At 43.0% G+C, this 21,370-nt stretch overlaps 1 protein-coding gene across 7 annotated transcripts in view; it reads left to right on the top strand.

The window, feature by feature from the left end:
• The window catches only part of DCC (DCC netrin 1 receptor), a 583,792-nt gene that overhangs the window by 351,167 nt on the left and 211,255 nt on the right, over positions 1–21,370 (top strand). For all 7 annotated transcript variants that reach the window (XM_072134166.1, XM_072134174.1, XM_072134157.1 and 4 more), the window contains exons 6-7: positions 3,456–3,610; positions 7,950–8,070. In XM_072134166.1, coding sequence (XP_071990267.1) covers positions 3,456–3,610; positions 7,950–8,070 — 276 coding nt within the window. The remainder of the gene's footprint in view (positions 1–3,455; positions 3,611–7,949; positions 8,071–21,370) is intronic.

Genomic DNA, 21,370 nt, shown 5'->3' with positions numbered 1-21,370 from the left:
AGAGCGGTCACATGACCCGGAAAACACGCAGAATGATGCCGATCATTTTGAAGGTATCACCTTCCAAAGTGCTTGTTGTGCAATGGATATTATTAAGTTTGAGTTAAAAAAAAAAAAAAAACTGCTAAAAGCTAAAAAAAAAACGGTATTGGGGCACATTTACTTACCCGGTCTATTCGCGTTCCAGCAGCAGCTTCTCGGACGAGCGTTCGGGTCTTCCGGCGATTCATGAAGGTCCTGCGCCCGATGTCCACCAGGTGTCGCTGCTGCGCCGAGGTCCGCCAAGTTACGTCGGAGTTCAGTGATCTCTTCCTGGTGCATGTGAGTATGGCCCGTGCAACCAATTTTTTGTTTTAAATGCGGCGGTTTTTCCGAATCCGTCGGGTTTTCGTTCGGCTACGCCCCCCGATTTCCGTCGCGTGCATGCCAGCGCCGATGCGCCACAATCCGATCGCGTGCGGCAAAAACGGGGCAATTCATGGAATATCGGCACAAATCGGAAATATTCGGGTAACACGTCGGGAAATTGCAAATCTGTTCATACGTCCACATCTGGATTTTAAAGATATTTCAGATGCAACACTGAAAAATTTTTGCACGTCTAATTTTGAGAGGCGCAAAAAAGTCACAAATATAAGAGAAAAAAGAGAAAATTCGAAGATGAATGACCCCCATTGTGTACTATTTTAAGGTATTTAAAATTTAGGGCCACATTTATCTGAGGCTACATTCACACTGCCGTTGCCCGTACCGTACTATACTGTAGCGGGCAACGGCAGTGCACGAGGAGAGGAGGAGGTGAGCTCCGCTCACCCGGGCCCCTCTCCATAGGAAATTATGGCGCACGGTGCGCACGTACTATGAAGTAAGATAGGGCATGTCCTATCTTTTTCCCGGGTACGGAGCGGTGCTGCACCGTACCGCTCCCGTAGGGTGCGTTGCGCCCATTGCCGTCTATGGGGGACGTATATCGGCCGTACATACGTCCCCCATACGGTCGTATGAATGTAGCCTTAGTCTGGCGCTTGGTCTTAGGTTGTATTTTAGTGACTTTTTGGGCGCTTTGGGGAATCTGCACAATATTTTGCGCCTTTTCCCAGCAGTTTGCTGGAGCTCTCTGTATAGCAGTTTCCTGGTTTGCGCCTAAATTGTCTTTGTATTTCTCCTGCTTCCAGATGTTTGCACCTGATTTAACGACTGAATTAATTGCGACTCAAAGGGTGCAAATAATTGCACAAAAACCGACCATGCATAGGAAACACAATGGTGGGAGTTGTGCCGAAAAAGTCTAAAAAAAAACCCTCGAAGAGACAGAACTACAAAGACAAATAGGGTGCAAAAAATGGTACAAATCACAGTAGTAAAAAAGTAAAATGTGATGAATGACCCCCTTAGTATCTTTGATGCCTGGAATAGTGCAGTTCAAGGGATTATTCTTACCATCGTAGGCACCAAAACCCGAATGGGAACCTAAATGCCCCCTATGACAAGACATCAGTCATTGAAAACCTCACAAACGATATATAACCCTAAAAAAAGCCTGATAAACCATAGATTCATAGACTGTGATAATCTTCTTATATTTGTTATCCATGTCCTCCTTCCTTCTGAAATCAACTTTTAAAATTATACTAATAAACCAGAAGGGCTCTGGGAGACCTCTACTCCCTTAGTACTTGCACTTTCCCTTTGTCTGCTCTAATCTCACAAGGTGGGAGGACAGAAGTGCTCCTGCACAGTTTAACAGCCTGTGAAGCTACAGCACAGTGTGTCTCTGGTAACACTCCCCCCAACGTTTTTTGATCATTAGCATAATTGTAAAAGTTGATTTTAGAAGGAAGGAGGCCATGGATAAGAAATATAAGAAGATACCACAGTCCCGGTGCCTGGATCTATGAGTAATGTCCCTTGTTTATCAGGATAAATTGTGACGGTATATGAAGTTTTGTGGGGCGTCTCTTCGTGGACGACACAGAAACTGGACTATGTGAGTGACGTGAGTGAAGATTGCTGAGAGTGTTTTGTGTCCTGGAGAAGCCCTCGAGCGGTTAGTGAGGGTCACTTGTTGTATAGGGAGTGCAGCAGAGGATTATTTTGTTGCTTTATGTTTTGTTTGATGCTGATGTTCTTTTTCGGAATCATTCTATAGTTTCACATTGTATCCCGCCGTCTATGAAAGCTTTATCATTGCTGACCCCAGCGGACGACCCAAAGCCCTACACTATATTATTGTTCCAGGTTGACTTGGTTGGGTTTTCAATGACTGATGTCTTATCATAGGGGGCATTGAGGATCCCAGTTGGGTTCTGGTGCCTTTGATGGAAAGAACAATCTCCTGAACTGCAATATTCCTGGCATCAAAGATACTAAAATCTTAAATAAAATACTACACAATGGTTTTTGAACAAAGCTTAAGGCTATGGCCTCCGAACAGCCCTAAAATGTACTGAGTTGCTTCTGATATATATGTAATACATCTGACTACGACTACAAAAACAGTGGGCATTAAAAGTATTCAGATCCCTTTAAATTTTTCACTCTTTGTTACACTGCAGCCAATTGGTAAGATAAAAAAAATTATTGTTTTTGCTGATTAATGTCCCCTCTGCCCCCATCCTAACAGAAAAAAAACAGAAATGTAAATATGTTGCTAATTTATTAAACAAGAAAAAGTGAAATATCACATGGTCATAAGTATTCAGCCCCTTTGCTGTGACATTCCTATTTAGCTCACGTGCTGTCCATTTCCTTCTGATCCTCCTTGAGATGGTTCTACTCATTAATCCAGCTGTGTTTAATTAAACTGATTGACCTTGATTAGGAAAGGTACACACCTGTCTATATAAGACCTCATAGCACACAGTGCATGTCAGTGCACATGAGAATCATGAAGTCTAAGGAACTGCCCAATGATCTCAGAGACAGAATTATGGTAAGACACAGATCTGGCCAAGATTACAAAATAATTTCTGCAGCACTCGAGGCTCCTAAGAGCACAGTGGCATCCATAATCATTAAATGGAGGAAGTTTGCGACTTTGACCTGGCCGTTCTGCCAAACTAAGCAATTGTGGGAGAAGAGCCTTGGGGAGAGAGCTAAAGAAGAACCCCAAGATCCCTGTGGCTGAGCTCCAGAGATGCAGGAGGTAGATGGGAGTCATCGATCACTGTAGCCTCCAGCAGTCGGGGCTTTATGGCAGAGTCTAGAAGCCTCTGCTCAGTGCAAGACAAATGAAAGTCACATACAGTGTGCAGAAACACATAAAGGATCCCAGACTATCCCCACGTTCCCACTGTATAATAATTTATTTTATTATTTTAAAAAAATCTATTTTTTTCATGTATTACACAATACTTAATGATTATTATTTTATAATTTGCTGCAGGGATGTTTGTAGGATGTTGATATTTTTTATGCTGGGATTTTAAACTACTTTTATCATCTCTTAATTCCAGTGCCCCCCCGCTTCTTCAGCTATCCCGCCAACCTGTACGCCTACGAGAGCATGGACATTGAGTTTGATTGCGCCGTGTCAGGAAAGCCGCCTCCTACAGTGAAGTGGACCAAGAACGGAGAGGTGGTCATCCCCAGTGACTACTTCCAGATTGTGGTAGGTCACCCATGTTTTAAAGGAAATCTCCCATCACAATCCATCCTGATAAACCAGTGACACTTACTCATATACCCAGACAATGGGACTGTCGTAATTACCCATGGCCTCCTTCCTTCTAAAATCAACTTTTAAAATGATGCTAATGAGCCAGAAGGGCTCTGGGGTGTTACCAGAGCCTTTCCATGATGTAGCTTCACAGGCTGTTACACTGTGCAGGAGCACTGTCCCCTTCCTACTGCATTAGATATATTTGTTATCCATGGCCTCCTTCCTTCTAAAAGGAACTATTAAAATATGCTAATGAGCCTGCAGGGCTTTGGAGGGCGTTACCAGAGTCACTCCATGCTGTAGTTTCACAGGCTGTTACACTGCCCTCCTTTCCTCCATGCACAGTGTATTCTCACAGATAGAGGTGGAAGTGCTGTACAGAGTGTAACAGCCTATGAAGCTACAGGACGAAGGGGCCCTGGTAACGCCTCCATTGCACATCTGGCTTTTAATAATAGAAGGAAGGAGGCCATGGATGACAAATGTGTAATCACATCATAGTGCATGGATCTATGGTTTTTCATGGTAAATTTTAATGTTAGTACCAGTTCCATCAATGACCTATTTCATTTGACTTGCAATACCACACACAACCAGTGCACAGAAGTGGCGCTAGATTTGATAGACAAGTGTATCAATAGTAATTCAATTAAATGTACTTATTTCTTTAACGTAAATACATAATAGGTGTCACATCTATTCTATACATTGTATCACTGCTTATTGATATAATAAGTAATTAATATTAATGTAAATATTTAGGTGTAAATTCATTGTTTATATATAATTGAATTTCTTTTTTGCTCTTTGGAGTCATGTGACTCCTCATCAGAATTTGTTGCCTTTTTATCCAGTGAATTATTGACTACAACGTTGCTACAGTGTATATCATCACCATGACAACCTTCATTAGTCACATAAGTCTCCTGTAAGCTGATTGGTTGCTACGGATTAGGGCTCATTGTTCTTCATTATGGTCCGTGGAGCCGCAGCACAGAGAGAGAGGAAAGAGAGGAAACTTGTTTCACATCATTGCTGATAAAGGAAAATTCGAGCCGACGCTCCCTTTAAGCATCCATCCCTGTTGTCTCATAATTGCAGTGTTATTAAGGCAGAAAACATGTTACTGTCTGGATCCTGGTGGTCTAGGGTATAAGATGGGTCAATATGGACATGTCTGATTATTTAGCATCTAGAAAAGGTTAATGCCACCATCATTTGGAGGTCTTGAGAAGAGAAAGGGTTAATGTCAATCGGGTTAATGGACATATTCCTGGTGGGCTGGTGGGATAAGATACCCATGTACATAATAGTATATTGGCGCCGGGGTTTAATTAGGATTATTTGATTTATGAAGCGTTTTAAGGACAAGATTCCTGGAGATCTGGGGCAGCAAAGAGTTCAATGTCTGCATGTCCTGTGTCCTGGACAGGGGGACTGATCATGAGAGAATCCCTGGTGGTGTAGGGGTAGAGAAGGGAGTCAATATCTGCTCACCTTGGGATCTAGAGAAATAAAAGGGTTATTTAAAGTATATGGGATGGTCCATACATGGGAAAGGCTAATATCAATGTCCCTGGTGGTCTGTGTTTAAAAAAAGAGCTTGGTTTCAGTATCCCTGGTGGTCTAGGGTGTTAAAGAAACACAATCCTTATAACCAAATATTGGCTTCTCTATGCTTATGGATGCAATCGGATGTTGCTGCATCGAAGATACTGACAGATGTAGTGCAGTGCTAAGTTATCCCTGGTGGTCTGGGGTAGTTGTAAAGTTAAGATGCCTATATTCATAACAGTATATTGGTGGTGGGGTGGTGAGGGGTCATTAAGATTATCCATTTGCCTTATTAGACCTTCTAGGACCAGGATCCCTTGTGATCTGTGGCAGCAAATAGGTTAATTCCTGCATGTCCTGTGTTATGAACAGTGGAAGTGTTCATGAAAGAATCCCTGGTGGTCCAGGGTGGAGAAGAGAACAATGTCTGCTCATCTTATGATCTATAGAAAGAATAGGGTTACATAGAGTGTTCAGGGTGGTCTAGGGCTGAGAAGGGGTTAACATCAATGTCCCTGGTTGTCTAGGGCTGAAGAGAGGTTGATTCTAGTATCCCTGGTGGTCTAGTGATACAGGTGATTATTGTTACTTTGAAAGGAATACAACCCTTATAACCCAATGTTGGCTCCTCTGTGTTGATGGATGTGATCAGACGACGCTGCACCAGTGATGGATGTAGCAGTGCTGAGTGTGTTACCAGAATGTACAGTACGGCTGAGCTGCGGCTCCGCTTCTCTTCAGATGTGATCAGATGCCGCGCATTTGTCTCTTCCATGAAAGGTTTTACCCGCCGGCAAAACTATTTCGATTAAACTTTTCCACCGGTGATGATTCCCACAGGTGACGTAACACAAAGAGGACTAGAGCTGCAGCGCGGAGGAGCTGACAGGTTCATGCTGTACATCGCCCCCAGACACGGCGCGCGGCCAAGACACGATAGAACCAAAGACAAACAAGTTATCAGAAGGGGCCACCGCTGCCTGCGGCTCAGATCATCCGTCTCCACAAAGGCCAATGTGTACACGGCTCAAACCGCCAAACTAGAGTGATAGGGAAAGAGCGATCAGGGAAAAGTTGTGTCCTGTGCCCCGCCCATCTCCCCACCCATTTCCCCACCCCCTAGCATAATCTAACACCCACCTTAATGGCCCCCACCTAGTATAATGCCCCCAGACGCAATCCTGAAAAAACTTGTTATACTCCTCACTCCCTTTTATTTAAAGGAAATCTACCACTTGATTTCATGCATTATGAAGCAAACATACCTTGAGAATGCTGTAGTTACACTGATGCAGAAACATATCTTGTTTCATCCCTGAGCTGAGTGGCTTGGCTGAAATAACAATTATAACTGGAGAGCTGGATTGCTTCAGCCTGCCGTTGATAAACACATTACATAGAGTTTTCTGAACTGTCCAGACAGGACTAATCAACCTGAGCTGGATGACTCATGCACAGTAGCTGGCGGATGGTGCATTGATTGATTACTTATGCCTGTCAGGCACAGCACAGTGATTACATCATTCTCTGGAGCACTGCATAGTGCATACTAAAAAGTGCCGAGCGCCGAGCCCCAACACAGAAGCGACAGAGCCTCATTATCATAATTGTATAATTGTTTTTTCAGCAAAAACCCTCAGTTCAAGGATTAAACAAGATATGTTTCTGCATCAGTGTAGCTACAGCATTATCAAGGCATGTTTGGTTCATAATGCATAAAAAAAACCCTCCTCCACTTATAATGCCCATGCTTTCTGTGCCCCTATCCCCATGCAAATTGTGTCTCTACTCCTCAATGCAGAGAGTGCAGGGCACAGCAGTGTGAGCACACCCCCAGTGCACTTTGAGAAGCTACAATCCTGCAATATAAATCCACATTTCACAGTCCCACTGCTACTAACAACACCCACAAACACAGACTTATGATTACACATCTCTCCAGGGACAATAACTACTGCTGTCTGCTGAGAGCACAGAGCACAGCAGTGTAAGGACACAACCTAATGCACTTGGAGAAGCTACAATCCTGGAAAAAAAATTCCATATGTCAAAGTCCTGCTGCTACTAACAACATACACAACGGTCTCATTACTCATCAGTTCAGGGACAATGCTTAACACTTCCTGCAGAGAGTACAGAGCACAGCAGTGTGTGGATACACCCTATATACCATTCATCACACTGCAGTTTGCATTGTTACACCTGCTGACAGGTTCCTTGTAAAGAGTGTGAATACTTTGCTTCTGAATTAAAACTGAATTGCAACTTTGTAACTTGTCTACATAAGTCTACAGTATTACAGTTTTGTAGATAAAGCTTCTATGCTCACCTATGTGTTTCCATGGCTACAGACTACAACTTCTGTGTAGTCTGATCCTGGATTGAAATGTTACCCCCACTTCTGCGGCGCTTTAAGGGAGGACAGAACTGAGGATGACTACAGAAAGATGCTTCTCCACATGTGTAGTCTGTTACCATAGAGACGCATGGGTCTGTATAGGAGCTGTAAACACAAAACGGTAAGAGAATGTTGATTAGGATTATCTTTGATACATTCATTTCCAGCGGATAAAAATTAACATAAATATAAGAAAGCGGGTAAATCCATTGTCTGATCTGAAAACCGAAAAGTTATATACAAGACAGCGATGAATGACAATTACAGCTCTGCTACACGCACCTTGATGATTTTGGAAAATCTGATTCTTACACCTCCATATTTTGTGCCTTTCAGGGGGGCAGCAATCTGAGGATTTTGGGTCTGGTGAAGTCGGATGAAGGTTATTATCAATGTATAGCGGAGAATGAAGCCGGAACAGCAGAGACGTATGCGCAGCTCATCATCCCCGATCCTGGTGGGTACCCAGCATTCAATGCAAACATTCCCTGTATGATCCATGCAAATCCTTTGCAGTGCCTGCCCCCTGCTGGAGAGGCAGATAATTCTATGACAAGTTACTGAGCTCCATCCGCCTCATCTAATCAGAGCGACAAGGACTCATCACGGGACTTAAAGGGAAGTTTTTTTATGTGGTTCCTTGCAGCAAAGCATCATGGTCCAATATTGCAGGGGCAATTTAGGTTTTTATTACCAGAATGTAGTATGGAGGCGGGGCTATCAGTCTATGATAAAACCCCATTTATTGAAGGGTCTGCGCCAGTTTTGACTTTGGACTAGAAAGAACATGGAAACTGCTCGTACTTGTATTTATAAAGTGTCTGCGCCTGTTTTGTGTCGCGGCTGCTCTGTGTCCGACAAGTTCACCTACAGGGGCTGTTACTTCTTAGTCTGACCGTGCACAACATTTATTACTGACCTGCACCACAATTCTGCAGCATGAACAAAGTGCCATTAAAATAAAACAATGGTGCGGAGCGGTGCAGGGGGCGCCAGATTCATGAAGACCCTGCGCCAATTGTGATGAATCTGACGCCCCCTTGCACACTGCACAGGGAACTGCACAAAGTACAGAGTGCTATAGTACTGATACATGTGGCTCCACGTCATAGGGATATAACCCCTTGCACCCCATGTCCCCCATCACCCTCACCCCATCTCCCATGATCCTATAGTATTTGGCAATGCTAATTTGTATCTTGTCCTGCCATTAAAGCGTATTTGATTTTATTAGATAGGTAAGATAAAAAAAATGTATATATATTGAGAGAGATTTTGCAGATTTTTTAAAAGACTAATTGCGGCAGATTTTTTGGTTGTATTTTAGTGACTTTTTGATCGCATTGGGGTATCTGCGGCTTTTTCCATCAGTTTGCTGTCGTTTGCCGTGTAGCATTTTCCTGGTTTGCGCCTAATTTGTCCCTGGGGGTCATTTACTTTTTCCTTCCATTGGTGTTTTTGCTGCGTAATGCCTGTTTATCACCCATTTCGCGCCTTTTTGGAATGTTACCCGATTGTTACCGATTTATTATACTATATGGGCGCCAATAATTGTGCAATAATGTGCCAGTCCAAAACAACAAACATAGATAGATAAGAGATTTGGATTTCCTACAAATCAATTTAGCAAAGAAATAAACAGAGATTTCTTCCATTACAATATCTCTTATGTTTCTGGATATTACAGACCCCCCCCCTTGTTTCTAATCTAAAAACATTTATTTGTACATTAATTATTCAGATGTTCTGGTCCAGTGGAGCCCAAAGAAATGAAGGTGATTGGGGGATAGGTGCCACCGATCTTCTTGTCTGTAATGCTGGGCCTAATTCTAGATCTAATCCCCTCCCATTTATCTACATCCCTAGCGCTGCCTCTATCGCTGTCATTCATTATTTATCCATTGTGAGGGATATTCTTAGATTTCTCTAGATAGATTTATGCAAACACAAGGACAAAATGCACCGGGCAAAGGACAGAGAGAGAAAGCCTAGATAGATACTAGATAGAAGAGATAGAAAAAATAGAGATGCAAAGACATGAGATAGATAGATAGATAGATAGATAGATAGATAGATAGATAGATAGATAGGAGATAGATAGATAGATTAATATGAGATAGATAGATATGACATAGATAGATATGAGATAGATAGATATGAGATAGATAGGAGATAGATAGATATGAGATAGATAGATATGTGAGAGATAGATAGGAGATAGATAGATAGATAGATAGATAGATAGATAGAAGATAGATAGATAGATTGATATGAGATAGATATGACATAGATATGATATAGATAGATAGATAGATAGATATGAGATAGATAGATTGATATGAGATAGATAGATAGATATATATGAGATAGATAGACAGATAGATAGATAGATAGATAGATAGATAGATAGATTGATATGAGATAGATAGATAGATAGATAGATATGAGATAGATAGATAGATATGAGATAGATAGATAGATATGAGATAGATAGATAGGAGATAGATAGATAGATAGATAGATATAAGATAGATAGATAGATAGATAGATAGATATTAGATAGATATGAGATAGATAGATAGATAGATAGATATGAGAGATAGATAGATAGATAGATAGATAGGAGATAGATAGATAGGAGATAGATAGATATGAGATAGATAGATAGATAGATATGAGATAGATAGATAGATAGATAGATAGATATGAGATAGATAGATAGATATGAGATAGATAGATAGATATGAGATATAGATATGAGATAGATAGATAGATATGAGATAGATAGATAGATATGAGATATAGATATGAGATAAATAGATAGATAGATAGATAGATAGATAGATAGATAGATATGAGATAGATACACAGATATATATAAGCTTTTCTTATAAGGAGGGTAAATCTCATTATATCTGTAGTTTGATCATGTGATAAAATGAAGGCTTAGAAATAGTAAAATTTAATGTAAAAAATTTGTAAGGTTGTAAAAGCCCAAATGAATTCGTCTCCTTATAACCTGCAGCGCTCGTCGCCCTCTGCTGGAGTTGTGCTTTATGGCAGGAGCTCCTGGTTGGGGATGGTCCTCTCCTTACATATGTCATGGTGTCCGGACCCTTATCTCTCCCCTTATTCTTCTGGGCCGCTTTGCTCTGTGTCTGGACACGGATCTTTATCTCTATCCATTGTCCTCTGTAAGGAAAGACATGAATGACACGGGTGACGCTGTTCTCTAGGTCACCTACACAGAAGAGGACATGACACAACATCCCTACAGCATCCCACCACAGCAGAGATCATTACTGATAGACATTCCTGGATACAGCTGTATACAATATCTACTATTATCAGTATATACTTATTATACAGGGGATAGATACTTGTAATACTATGGTGGGGGGTCATCCTCTGCACCTTCCAGCAGTATATATCTCCTTTTATGTGGGGTCAATGTAAACCTCCTCAGTTTCAAAAAAGAGAAGGAGTGAGTAGGAGAGGACAGGAAGGGGGGAGAGGAAGGGATGCGGAGAAGAGGAATGAAGATTGCAGTTGAGCAGACGGGATAAGAGGAGAGGAAGGTGAAGTAAAGGAAGATATGAGTGGAGGGGAAGGCATGAGAGGTGAGAAGGGAGGGGAAGGTAGAAAGAACATAGTATTGCAGTGGAGAAGAAGAGGGGATCAGAGAGAAGGAATAAAGGAGAGATGAGATGAAGAGAAAGAGAGAAGTGCCAGATAGGAATCAGAGAGAAGAAATGAGAGGAAAGGGAGGGGAAGGAAGAGAGGAGTGAAGAGAACGGGATGAGGAGGAAGGGTCAGGAAGGGATGCGGAGGAGAGGAGGAAGGGATGCGGAGGAGAGGAGGAAGGGATGAGGAGAAGAGGAGGAAGGGATGAGGAGAAGAGGAGGAAGGGTGAGGAGAAGAGGAAGAACGTTGAGGAGGAGGGGGAGAGGAAGTGATGAGGAGGAGAGGAGGAAGGGTGAGGAAAAGAGGGCGGGAGGAGGAAGGGATGAGTAGGAAGAGAGAATAATGAATGAGTAAGGGAGGGAGGGGAAAAGAAGCAGAGTAGAGAAGAGAAAGATGGGAGTATAAACCAAGGAAAGAGAGGTGACAGGTAGAAAGGAAGGGCAGGAAAAGAGAGAGAAGAGCTCCACATCATATCCCTTCTTGATAAACAGCTACACAGAAGTCCAGCGTTGTATCACTGTAGTGTAGCTACACCTGGGAATCGGTTACACTTTGCACTTTGCAATTTTAAAAATGATACCTAAAAAATGTTACTTCTAGAAAATCCAATGGGCTGGGGAGCCATTCAGAATTCCTAGCGGACCCTCTAATAACGAGTATAGATTAGGCTCCTGATTGATGTGTGACATCAGTTCTCTTGATCAGTGTTCAGGCTCCGCCCCCCTGGATATGACGGACCCCCTCACTCACTGATGTATATCATATTATATTACTGCTGTGGGTATACAGGGAGCCTTCAGGACAGGAGCGCACCATGCAGGTTGTTTATATACACCCCGGGGACCTACTCAAAGAGCCTTCAGCAGCCAAGTGATCATTACTTATAGACTTATATTTACATATATAATGGATGTCAGGGAATTGAGGAGAACTAGGAGAGTCTTTGGCCACGTCTGCTGAATGTTGTCATGTTCTGCTTAAGTTACAATTATAAATTCAGATCAGAAATGGTCAAGAGTACAGGTGGTCCCTGACTTAAGAACACTCGATTTACAGACGACCCGAGTTACAAACGGAGCTTTGGATTTTGGTAATTTACTGTACTTTAACCTTAGGCTACAATGATCAGCTGTAACAGTTATCAAAGGTGTCTGTAATGATGCTTTATTGCTATTCTTGGTTCTTATGAAAATCCAACATTTTTAAAATCCAGTTGTAGCAGAGACCAAGAAAATTTTGTTTTGGGTTACAATTATAAAATATACAGTTTCAATTTACATACAAATTCAACTTAAGAACAAACCCACAGAACCGATCTTGTACGTAACCTGGGAACTACCTGTATTGAGATGCTTGGCTGTTAGCGCTTCTACTACAGCCAAAACTTTTTGGGTTGCTCAATGAGAGCAGAGACCCCATAAAAAATTGCATAACACCCAACCAACACACCATAACACCCCAACCAATTGAGGCAGTCATCTCCAGTTGACTACCTGAAGGATAGGAACCACGGGTCGTTCTCTAGTAGGACACAAGAGAAACTGTTGGCTCCGTGGAAAGAAAATGGTTCATTTAAAATATCACTGTCCACCCCAGAATACAATAGAGGTGGAAAATTCCGCAATTGTTTTCAAGAGGGAGCTGTTACCTCTTTTGCCAAATTGGCCCCGCCCCTGGTGCACTTGTAGTCTAATTTGCATATAAATTAATATTTGACTATCTCTGGATTGTTTTATTGGTTTGTGACCCCCAAAGTTCTCACTCTGCTTCTTTTGAAGGTCCCCACAGGACAGTATTATTGGTCTTTGATGTGTGCACAGTAGGATTACTATATTTAGGGGTTAATTATGAATATTGGTGGGGGAGAGGTGGGGACATGCATGGGAGGACGCCAGGACACTCCATTCTTCAGTGAGTCTTGATCTGATGGTTTTTTAGCTGGGTGCAGACACAGAATGTGGGAAAGCAGAGGAGGAATATAAAGCTGTGGCCGCATCTCATTACACATCCCGGCCGCGTGCTCAGCCATTGATTGGATTGGGCTATTTTACATATGTCTCCATGATGACGAGGCTTATCTGCGGTGACAGTCTCACGTCGCTTCAGGGGCACAACATAAAATAAATGCATCTGCTGGTGATTGGCAGCGAAGGTTGGAACAATGCAAGTAGCCGTGGTCATAGAGATGATGATGAGGAGACGTCTGCTTATAACACATGCGGTGTAATGGCCCTGTCTGCAGCACTCGTAACATTGTGACGGGGGGGGGGGGGATCAATACAACATCTACATACTAACATGTGCTGCTCATTTGTAGTCTCTCGCAGCAGTGTCTGTCTCCCATTTTTGAACCAATTTATTCTACAACTATATATTTGGGCCATGGAAGAAAGTCAGTGCTCAATGCAAATGTGGTCTTTGGTCAGATTTACTCACAGACAAGACAACATTGCTACCTACCTATCCAGCCTATCCATAGATGAAGGTCTATCCTATCTCAACATCTTACACATCCAGCGCTATATGTCATTTTGTTGAAGCATCGGTTCTCCTAAGTTATTGAAGGGTAAGGATCCATTTTATTTTGCTCCTTCAGGCCTGATGGGTCGAGTCTTTCAATAATTTTCTTTTCATGGATGTTGTCTACAAGCCATGTCCACTTCATGGATTGGACTTCCTTTGTCTGCCCTCTTCATGGATGGGACTTCCATGGTTTGCTTTCTTCATGGATGGGACCTCTATTGTCTGCTCTCTTAATGGATGGCACTTCCATTGTCTGTTCACTTCATGGATGGGACTTCCTTTGTCTGTTCACTTCATGGATGGCACTTCCATTGTCTGCTCTCTTCATGGATGGGACTTCCATTGTCTGCTCTCTTCATGGGTGGGACTTCCATGGTTTGCTTTCTTCATGGATGGGGCCTCTATTGTCTGCTCTCTTAATGGATGGCACTTCCATTGTTTGTTCACTTCATGGATGGGACTTCCATTGTCTGCTCTCTTTATTGATGACACTTCCATTGTCTGCTCTCTTCATGGGTGGGACTTCCATGGTTTGCTCTCTTCATTGATGACACTTCCATTTTCTGCTCTCTTCATGGATGGATCTTCCATTGTCTGATCTCTTCATGGGTGAGACTTCCATTGTCTGCTCTCTTCATTATTGGGACTTCCATGGTCTGCTCTCTTCATGGGTGGGACTTCCATTGCCTGCTCTCTTCATGGGTGGGACTTCCACTGTCTATTCTTTTCATGGGTGGAGACTCTCTACCCTTTTATCTTCGTTAATGGAAACTACCTCCTTGTTTAGAATACCAAACATGATTATTGTCTCCTTATCTTAATGGGATGACCCTACCTATCCATGGAGCCTCATGCAACTTTTTATTTATTTAATGGACCCTTCCACTCCTCATTTCACATTTGGAATCTACTTGCCTTATTATTTTCATTGATGAAACTTCCGTGGGCAGTTTTTATCATGAGTCTGGACAACAAATCTTCATGACCAAAGCCCCCCTAATCTTTAATCATCATGTGCTGAGACACGTTCTCTTTATAGGTGGAAGTCGTATGGCACCTTTTTTTATGGATTGGGTGGACCCTACCTGACTCATTTATTTTTATGAGCCCACTATAATCTTAAGTAATAGACTCTCCCTACCATCATATCTTCATAATGCGAACCTTCCAACCTTGTTCTCTTCTGTAGTGAAACTCCAAGTTCTGCTTCCATCATGGGTGGAGACTTCCTTTCTCTTTTCCTCAGGGGTGGGGCCTATTGTTTCTCCATGGAAGGGAACCTGAAAGGCATGTTCCTTATAAACACATTCCATAATTTCTTCATGAATTGAATGACCCTTCCTGTCTCCTTCCTCCCCTATTTTCTTAAATCATGATATCTTCATATTGAGAACCTTCCGACCTTTGTTTCTCCATGTCCTGCTTCCATCATGGGTGGAGACTTCCTATTTCCTTCTCTCCATGGATGGGGCCTTTCTATTAATTAGCAAATTGCAATCATTTCAATAATTTTGTATTTGTACAAATTGTAAAAAGGGAAGTACAGAAACATTGGGGCTCATTTACTAAGGGTCCGCGGAGCGCATTTTCGTTTTGTGCCAAATTGTCCCAGGAATTTAGCGCACGCAATCAGATTTTGGCGCACCGGCGCCGGCTTTCACACGGCAGAAATCGGGGGGCAGGCCGATAGACAACCCGACGGAATTTGGACAACGCACAGGATTTAATATTTAGAATTGTGTCGCAAGACACGCACTCACATGCACCAGGAAGAAGAAGGTGAACTCCGGGGACCTCTGCGCGAAGCGACATATGCAGGAAATTGGATGCACGACCTTAGTAAATTGCGGCAGACCCGAATCCTCATCGGACAACGCACCGCAGGATCGCGGCAGGACCGGGTGCCCCATTGTGTTTGTGTTGTGAAATTTCTACATTTTCTAGCTGCACAAACCTCAAAATTGATTAGTAATTCTAAGAATATACAGCGATATCTGTAACGCGACAGGATATCACATCCTTCTTCAGCCTTATCCACGCGATGGGGGTCACCGGCGGGTCATTGCCAATAACACAACACTTCCTCCCCCCTTTTAATTTTTCTTGGGTAAGGCTTGGATGGGCCCCGCTGATTACTGTACATGTCACCCCGGGAAATTAATAAAAAGAAAGTCATTTAATAAGACACCTCGCAGCTGTGGCCACTGTCCAAATGGAAGACGTATGCTGGCAGCGGCTCGGCTTTTGAGGAATGACGATACCATGTAAACACCGGCCAAATGGCAAAAATCCAAAAAATCTAAAAAAAAAATGACACCGAATGATTATGACCGACTGTGCTCCACAGAGTGCTGGGCAGAGATAAGGAGGGACAAATCAGTTCTCCGCATGCCCTTTAAGAAGGTAATAAATATCCGGAGTGAGGAGAACCGGCCCCGGACATAAATACTGATATTTATTTAATTTTGTCTATCTCCTGCAGCGGAGTGTGCCGCCACGTCGTGCCCGCGTGTACATACATCACTGTTCCCAATAGGAACTGATTGGCATTCATGCCCGAGTGTCTTTTTATTTTCTCCTTGGCTGCTGGGCGCAGCCCGACTTCCTCCGAAACTAAAGAGCTTCATCTATTAGGCGTGACAGATTTGTATTCAGCGCTAAATGTCTGACCTTGCTTATACTCTTTCATCCATTCCCATCAACCCTTTCCCAGATGAAAGATTCTGTTTAACGCCTGCTTCCTGTCTGTTGCCTTGGAAACTAGGGGTTGGGGGGGGGGGGGTAAAGCGAGGCGTCCGGGAAGAAGAACGGAAAGAAAGGAACGAGGGAGAGAAACAAAAAAAATGTGTGTATATAAAATAACATAAAAACAAACATAGTGTAAAACATAATAAAAGATGTAAAAAAGGAATTCATTGTTGCCAAATGATTAACAAATTGTAACAAGGTAAAGACAATTATGAACAAGATAAAACAATAAGATGAAACAAAAATGGGAAAATTTGATTAAAAAAATTACAGAAATTGTAAAGAGCGAATCAAAAGTCCCAGGATCCTCTTTTATTTCAGAAGGGAACGGAAAGATTATAGTATGAAAGCAATGAATGGGTCTGTGTTTTATGTTATGTCTGGAACTTGGCCGCCATCTTGAATGCCGTAATACTGGAGCAAATGGAAATTTCCAGTTCGGAAGGAAGTCATGTAACTAATCAAAGACCAGAATTGTCTCAGAAATCTATTGCCGTTATCAATTATGCAGATTTTTTTTTGTGTTTAGAAACCACTATAAACAACCAGAAACATTCCCTGTGATGCACAGCTATAATAATATAATGATAATTCCTTTATTTATATAGTGCACACAGATTACGCAGCGCTGCAAAGAACTTGCCAAATCGGTCCCTGTCCCCAATGGGGCTCACAATCTAATCAACTACCAGTATGTTTTGTAGTGTGGGAGGAAACCCACACAAACACGGAGAGAACATACAAACTCTTTGCAGATGTTGACCTGGATGGGACTTGAACCCAGGTCCCCAGCGCTGCAAGACTGTAGTGCTAACCACTGAGCCACCGTGCTGCAAGACTGTAGTGCTAACCACTGAGCCACCGCGCTGCCTGCTATGTGACATAGTGGGGCACATTTACTTACAGGGTCACCAAAGTTGTCCGTATATTATGCACTCTGCAGCGATTCACTAAGATCATGCGCTCGATACCCTGCATGTGTTGCTTCCCCGCTCAGGTCCCCCGAGTTCACCTTCTTCTTCCCGGTGCATGTAAGTGCTTGGGCTTGCGACACAATTTAAAAAATTAAATCCTGCGCTCAGTCCGGATCAGTCAGACTAATTTGTGGTGCATGGAAGTCAGTGCCGCTGCGCCACAAAAAGGGTCGCGTGCCCCACAATCCCAGCGCAGACACTTGTTTTAGCCGCTTTAGAAGAGCGCTGAGATAAATGACCCCCATCATACGATTGCCTTTCCTAAACATGGTCAGGACTGGGGTGTTATTGCGCAATTATTTGTGCCCATATCGGTGCAATAGTATAATAAATTGGGCACAAACATCTGGAAAGAGGCGCAATGTAATGTAATGACAAATAGGGGGCAACAACAAAACAAGGCGTAACATTCCAAAAAAGTGCAAAATAGCCATTACACAGCAAAAAGGCGCAAAAACACCAACAAAAGGAAAAGATAAATGAGCCCCATTATATGTATCTTTATTATGATGCTAAAATATCAGCCATTATCCATAAAATACTGTCAGCGCAGCTCACTGTATCTTATTTAAGTCCAAAATGGGAATTTGTTTTGTGTATTTCATGATTTTTTTCGTCCTTGTTGCCATATAAATCAGCTATTCATGTAGATAGTTCCTTAATCACGGATACAATCCTGGAGAAGGTGATTGCATATGACCTCTGACCCCAACAGACAATGCTGGAGACAGGCGGAAAAGTATCTTAGTTATATCGGACAAAACCTGGCAATTAATTTGTTAATTTTAATAGATTTTTTTTGGCTTTGCTGCCATGAAAATCCGCCCTGCTTGTAATGATGTCCTGAGGGATTTCAGGCCACCACTGACCCCCATAGACAATGCTGCTGGGATGGAGTCAGATTGGAGACAATGTAAAGAGTTAATCTGCTTAGGTCTTGTTCACACACGTGCATCAGTCCCATTTAATGGCGAGAATTTTTCAGCATTCTTTGTGGGTACAGCGAGGGAATTGGGGCATATACTGTAATACATAAGTTCCATAGTACGAGCTAGGAAGACGTGCAAAAATTGTAGCTTCTCCAAGTGTTCTGGGGTGTGTCCTCACACTGCTGTGCTCACACTGCTGTGCAACACTGCTGTCCTCACACTGCTGTGCAACACTGCTGTCCTAATAGCTTTCTGCATTGCACTGGTTGGCAGCACCCCTGCTATGCCCTGAGAGACTGCTGTAGTACAGAGCAGGAGAATAGACTGGAGAGCAACTCAATGCAGGGAGTTAAGAGCCCAACAGTGTGAGGACACCTCCCCAGTGCACTTGGAGAAGCTAAAATCCTGAAATATGTATCCATATATCATAATCCTGCTGTTTCACACACACAAAGGTCTGATTGCACATCTCTCCAGGGACAATACCTGACATTAGATGCAGAGAGCACAGAGCACAGCAGTGTGAGGATATATCCCCAGTGCACTTAGAAAAACTACAATCATGGAATATATATCCATATATCACAGTCCTGCTGCTACTAACAACATACACTAAGGTCTGATTACACAGCTCTCCAGGGACAACACCTAACACTGACTGCAGAGAGCACAGAGCACAGTAGTGTGAGGGAACACTCCCAGTGCACTTGGAGAAGCTACAATCCTGGAATATAAATCCATGCATAACAGTGCTGCTGCTACTAATAACATACAGAAAGGTCTGATTACACATCTCTCCAGGGACAATACCTAGCACTTCGTGCACAGAGCACAGCAGTGTTAGCCCATACACCTAGTTCACTTGAAGAAGCTAGTTTAATGAAATATAAATCTCTTTATTACAGTCCGGTTGCAGCACATACAAAAGTATGATTACACATCTCTCTAGGGACAATACCTAACACTGACTGCAGAGAGCACAGAGCACAGCAGTGTAAGGGCATACCCCTAGTTCACTTGAAGAAGCTACAATCATGGAATATGAATCCATGTATCAAAGTCCAGTTGCTACTAAAATCATACACAAGCTATTATTACACATCTCTCCAGGGACAATACTTAACACTTCCTGCACAGAGCGCAGAGCTCAGCAGTGTGAGGACACGCACCCAAGTGCATATGAGTCCATATTCCCCAGTCCTGCTGCTACTAACAACATGCACAAAGAGCTGATTACAGATATGGAGGGACATTACCTAGCCCCTACATTTGTAGCATATCCTGATCTGAAAGGGGCGTGGCTTGTGAAACCCCACCCCCAAAGATAATGACCAATCCAGTGCGCTATTCCTAGTACTGTTCCCCTTTAAATATCATCCCATTGGTGATCACAGTCCGGGAGATGAAGAAGTTCTTCCTTATCTCTCCCTGACTACTTCCAGCAGAGATCTTGATGTTCTGCCATGGCTGCGGCCGCTGCGTTACCCCGCGTGACTTGTGCTTGGATGTGAGATCTACAGCTGGTTCCTTGCCGGAGGCGTTGCGTCTGCCATCGCGCCATTACCCAGATGACCCGGGGACCGAGGCACAAACTACTCAGCAAAAATGTTTTCTGTTCTTCCAATGTCACAGATTGAGACGGAACGTTTAGACCACATATTATTACATTTGTTTCAGCCGCCTGCGGGAATAGTGCAGCTCGGATCTCAGGACAGAACATAGAGCAGCGGTGGCGAACCTATGGCACTGGTGCCAGAGGTGGCACTCAGAGCCCTTTTTGTGGGCACTCGGGCCATCACCCCAGCACACCAGACAAGACTCAAAGAATCTTTCTGCATTTCCAAGCAACATAAAAGATGCTGCTTTCAGACATATATTAAAGTGATACTTCGCTACTTGGGTATGTAGGAAGAGGGAGAATGAGTAGACAGCGCCAAATTATCTTTGGAGGACCTGCTGCTGTCCCCTGCTGTACAGAGGGACACTGGAAAGAAGCTAAAATGATGCAGATTTTCCATCTTGTCCTCAGGAGGCCAATATGATCGAACCTTGTTGAGGAACAGGGAGCAATATGTCACTGCTTTAATTTTTGGTTGGCACCTCACAATAAATAAGGGGGGGGTTTGGGTTGCAGTTTGGGCACTCGGCCGCTAAAAGGTTCGCCATCACTGACATAGAGGCTTCTACTCACTATTCTGCTCATTCCATCTGACTAGAGAGAGATGCATTGTGGGAATAGTGCAGCTCAGGATCTCAGGACAGAACATAGAGGCTTCTACTCACTATTCTGCTAATTCCATCTGACTAGAGAAATGCATTGTGGGAATAGTGCAGCTCAGATCTCAGGATACAACATAGAGGCTTCTACTCACTATTCTGCTCATTCCATCTGACTAGAGAGAGATGCATTGTGGGAATAGTGCAGCTCAGGATCTCAGGACAGAACATAGAGGCTTCTACTCACTATTCTGCTAATTCCATCTGACTAGAGAGAAATGCATTGTGGGAATAGTGCAGCTCGGATCTCAGGATACAACATAAAAGTTTCTACTCACTATTCTGCTCATACTAGAGAGAAATGCATTGTGGGAATAGTGCAGCTCGGATCCCCGGATACGACATAGAGGCTTCTACTCACTATTTCGCTCAATCCATCTGACTACAGAGAAATGCATTGTGGGAACAGTGCAGCTCATGATCTCAGGATACAACATAGAGGCTTCTACTCACTATTCTGCTCATTCCATCTGACTACAGAGAAATGCATTGTGGTAATAGTGCAGCTCGGATCTCAGGACAGAACATAGAGGCTTCTACTCACTATTCTGCTCATTCCATCTGACTACAGAGAAATGCATTGTGGGAATAGTGCAGCTCGGATCTCAGGACAGAACATAGA

This window comes from Engystomops pustulosus, chromosome 1 (genome assembly GCF_040894005.1).
Source record: "Engystomops pustulosus chromosome 1, aEngPut4.maternal, whole genome shotgun sequence".
NCBI lineage: Eukaryota > Metazoa > Chordata > Amphibia > Anura > Leptodactylidae > Engystomops > Engystomops pustulosus.
This window is presented reverse-complemented; position numbering and strand designations above follow the sequence as displayed.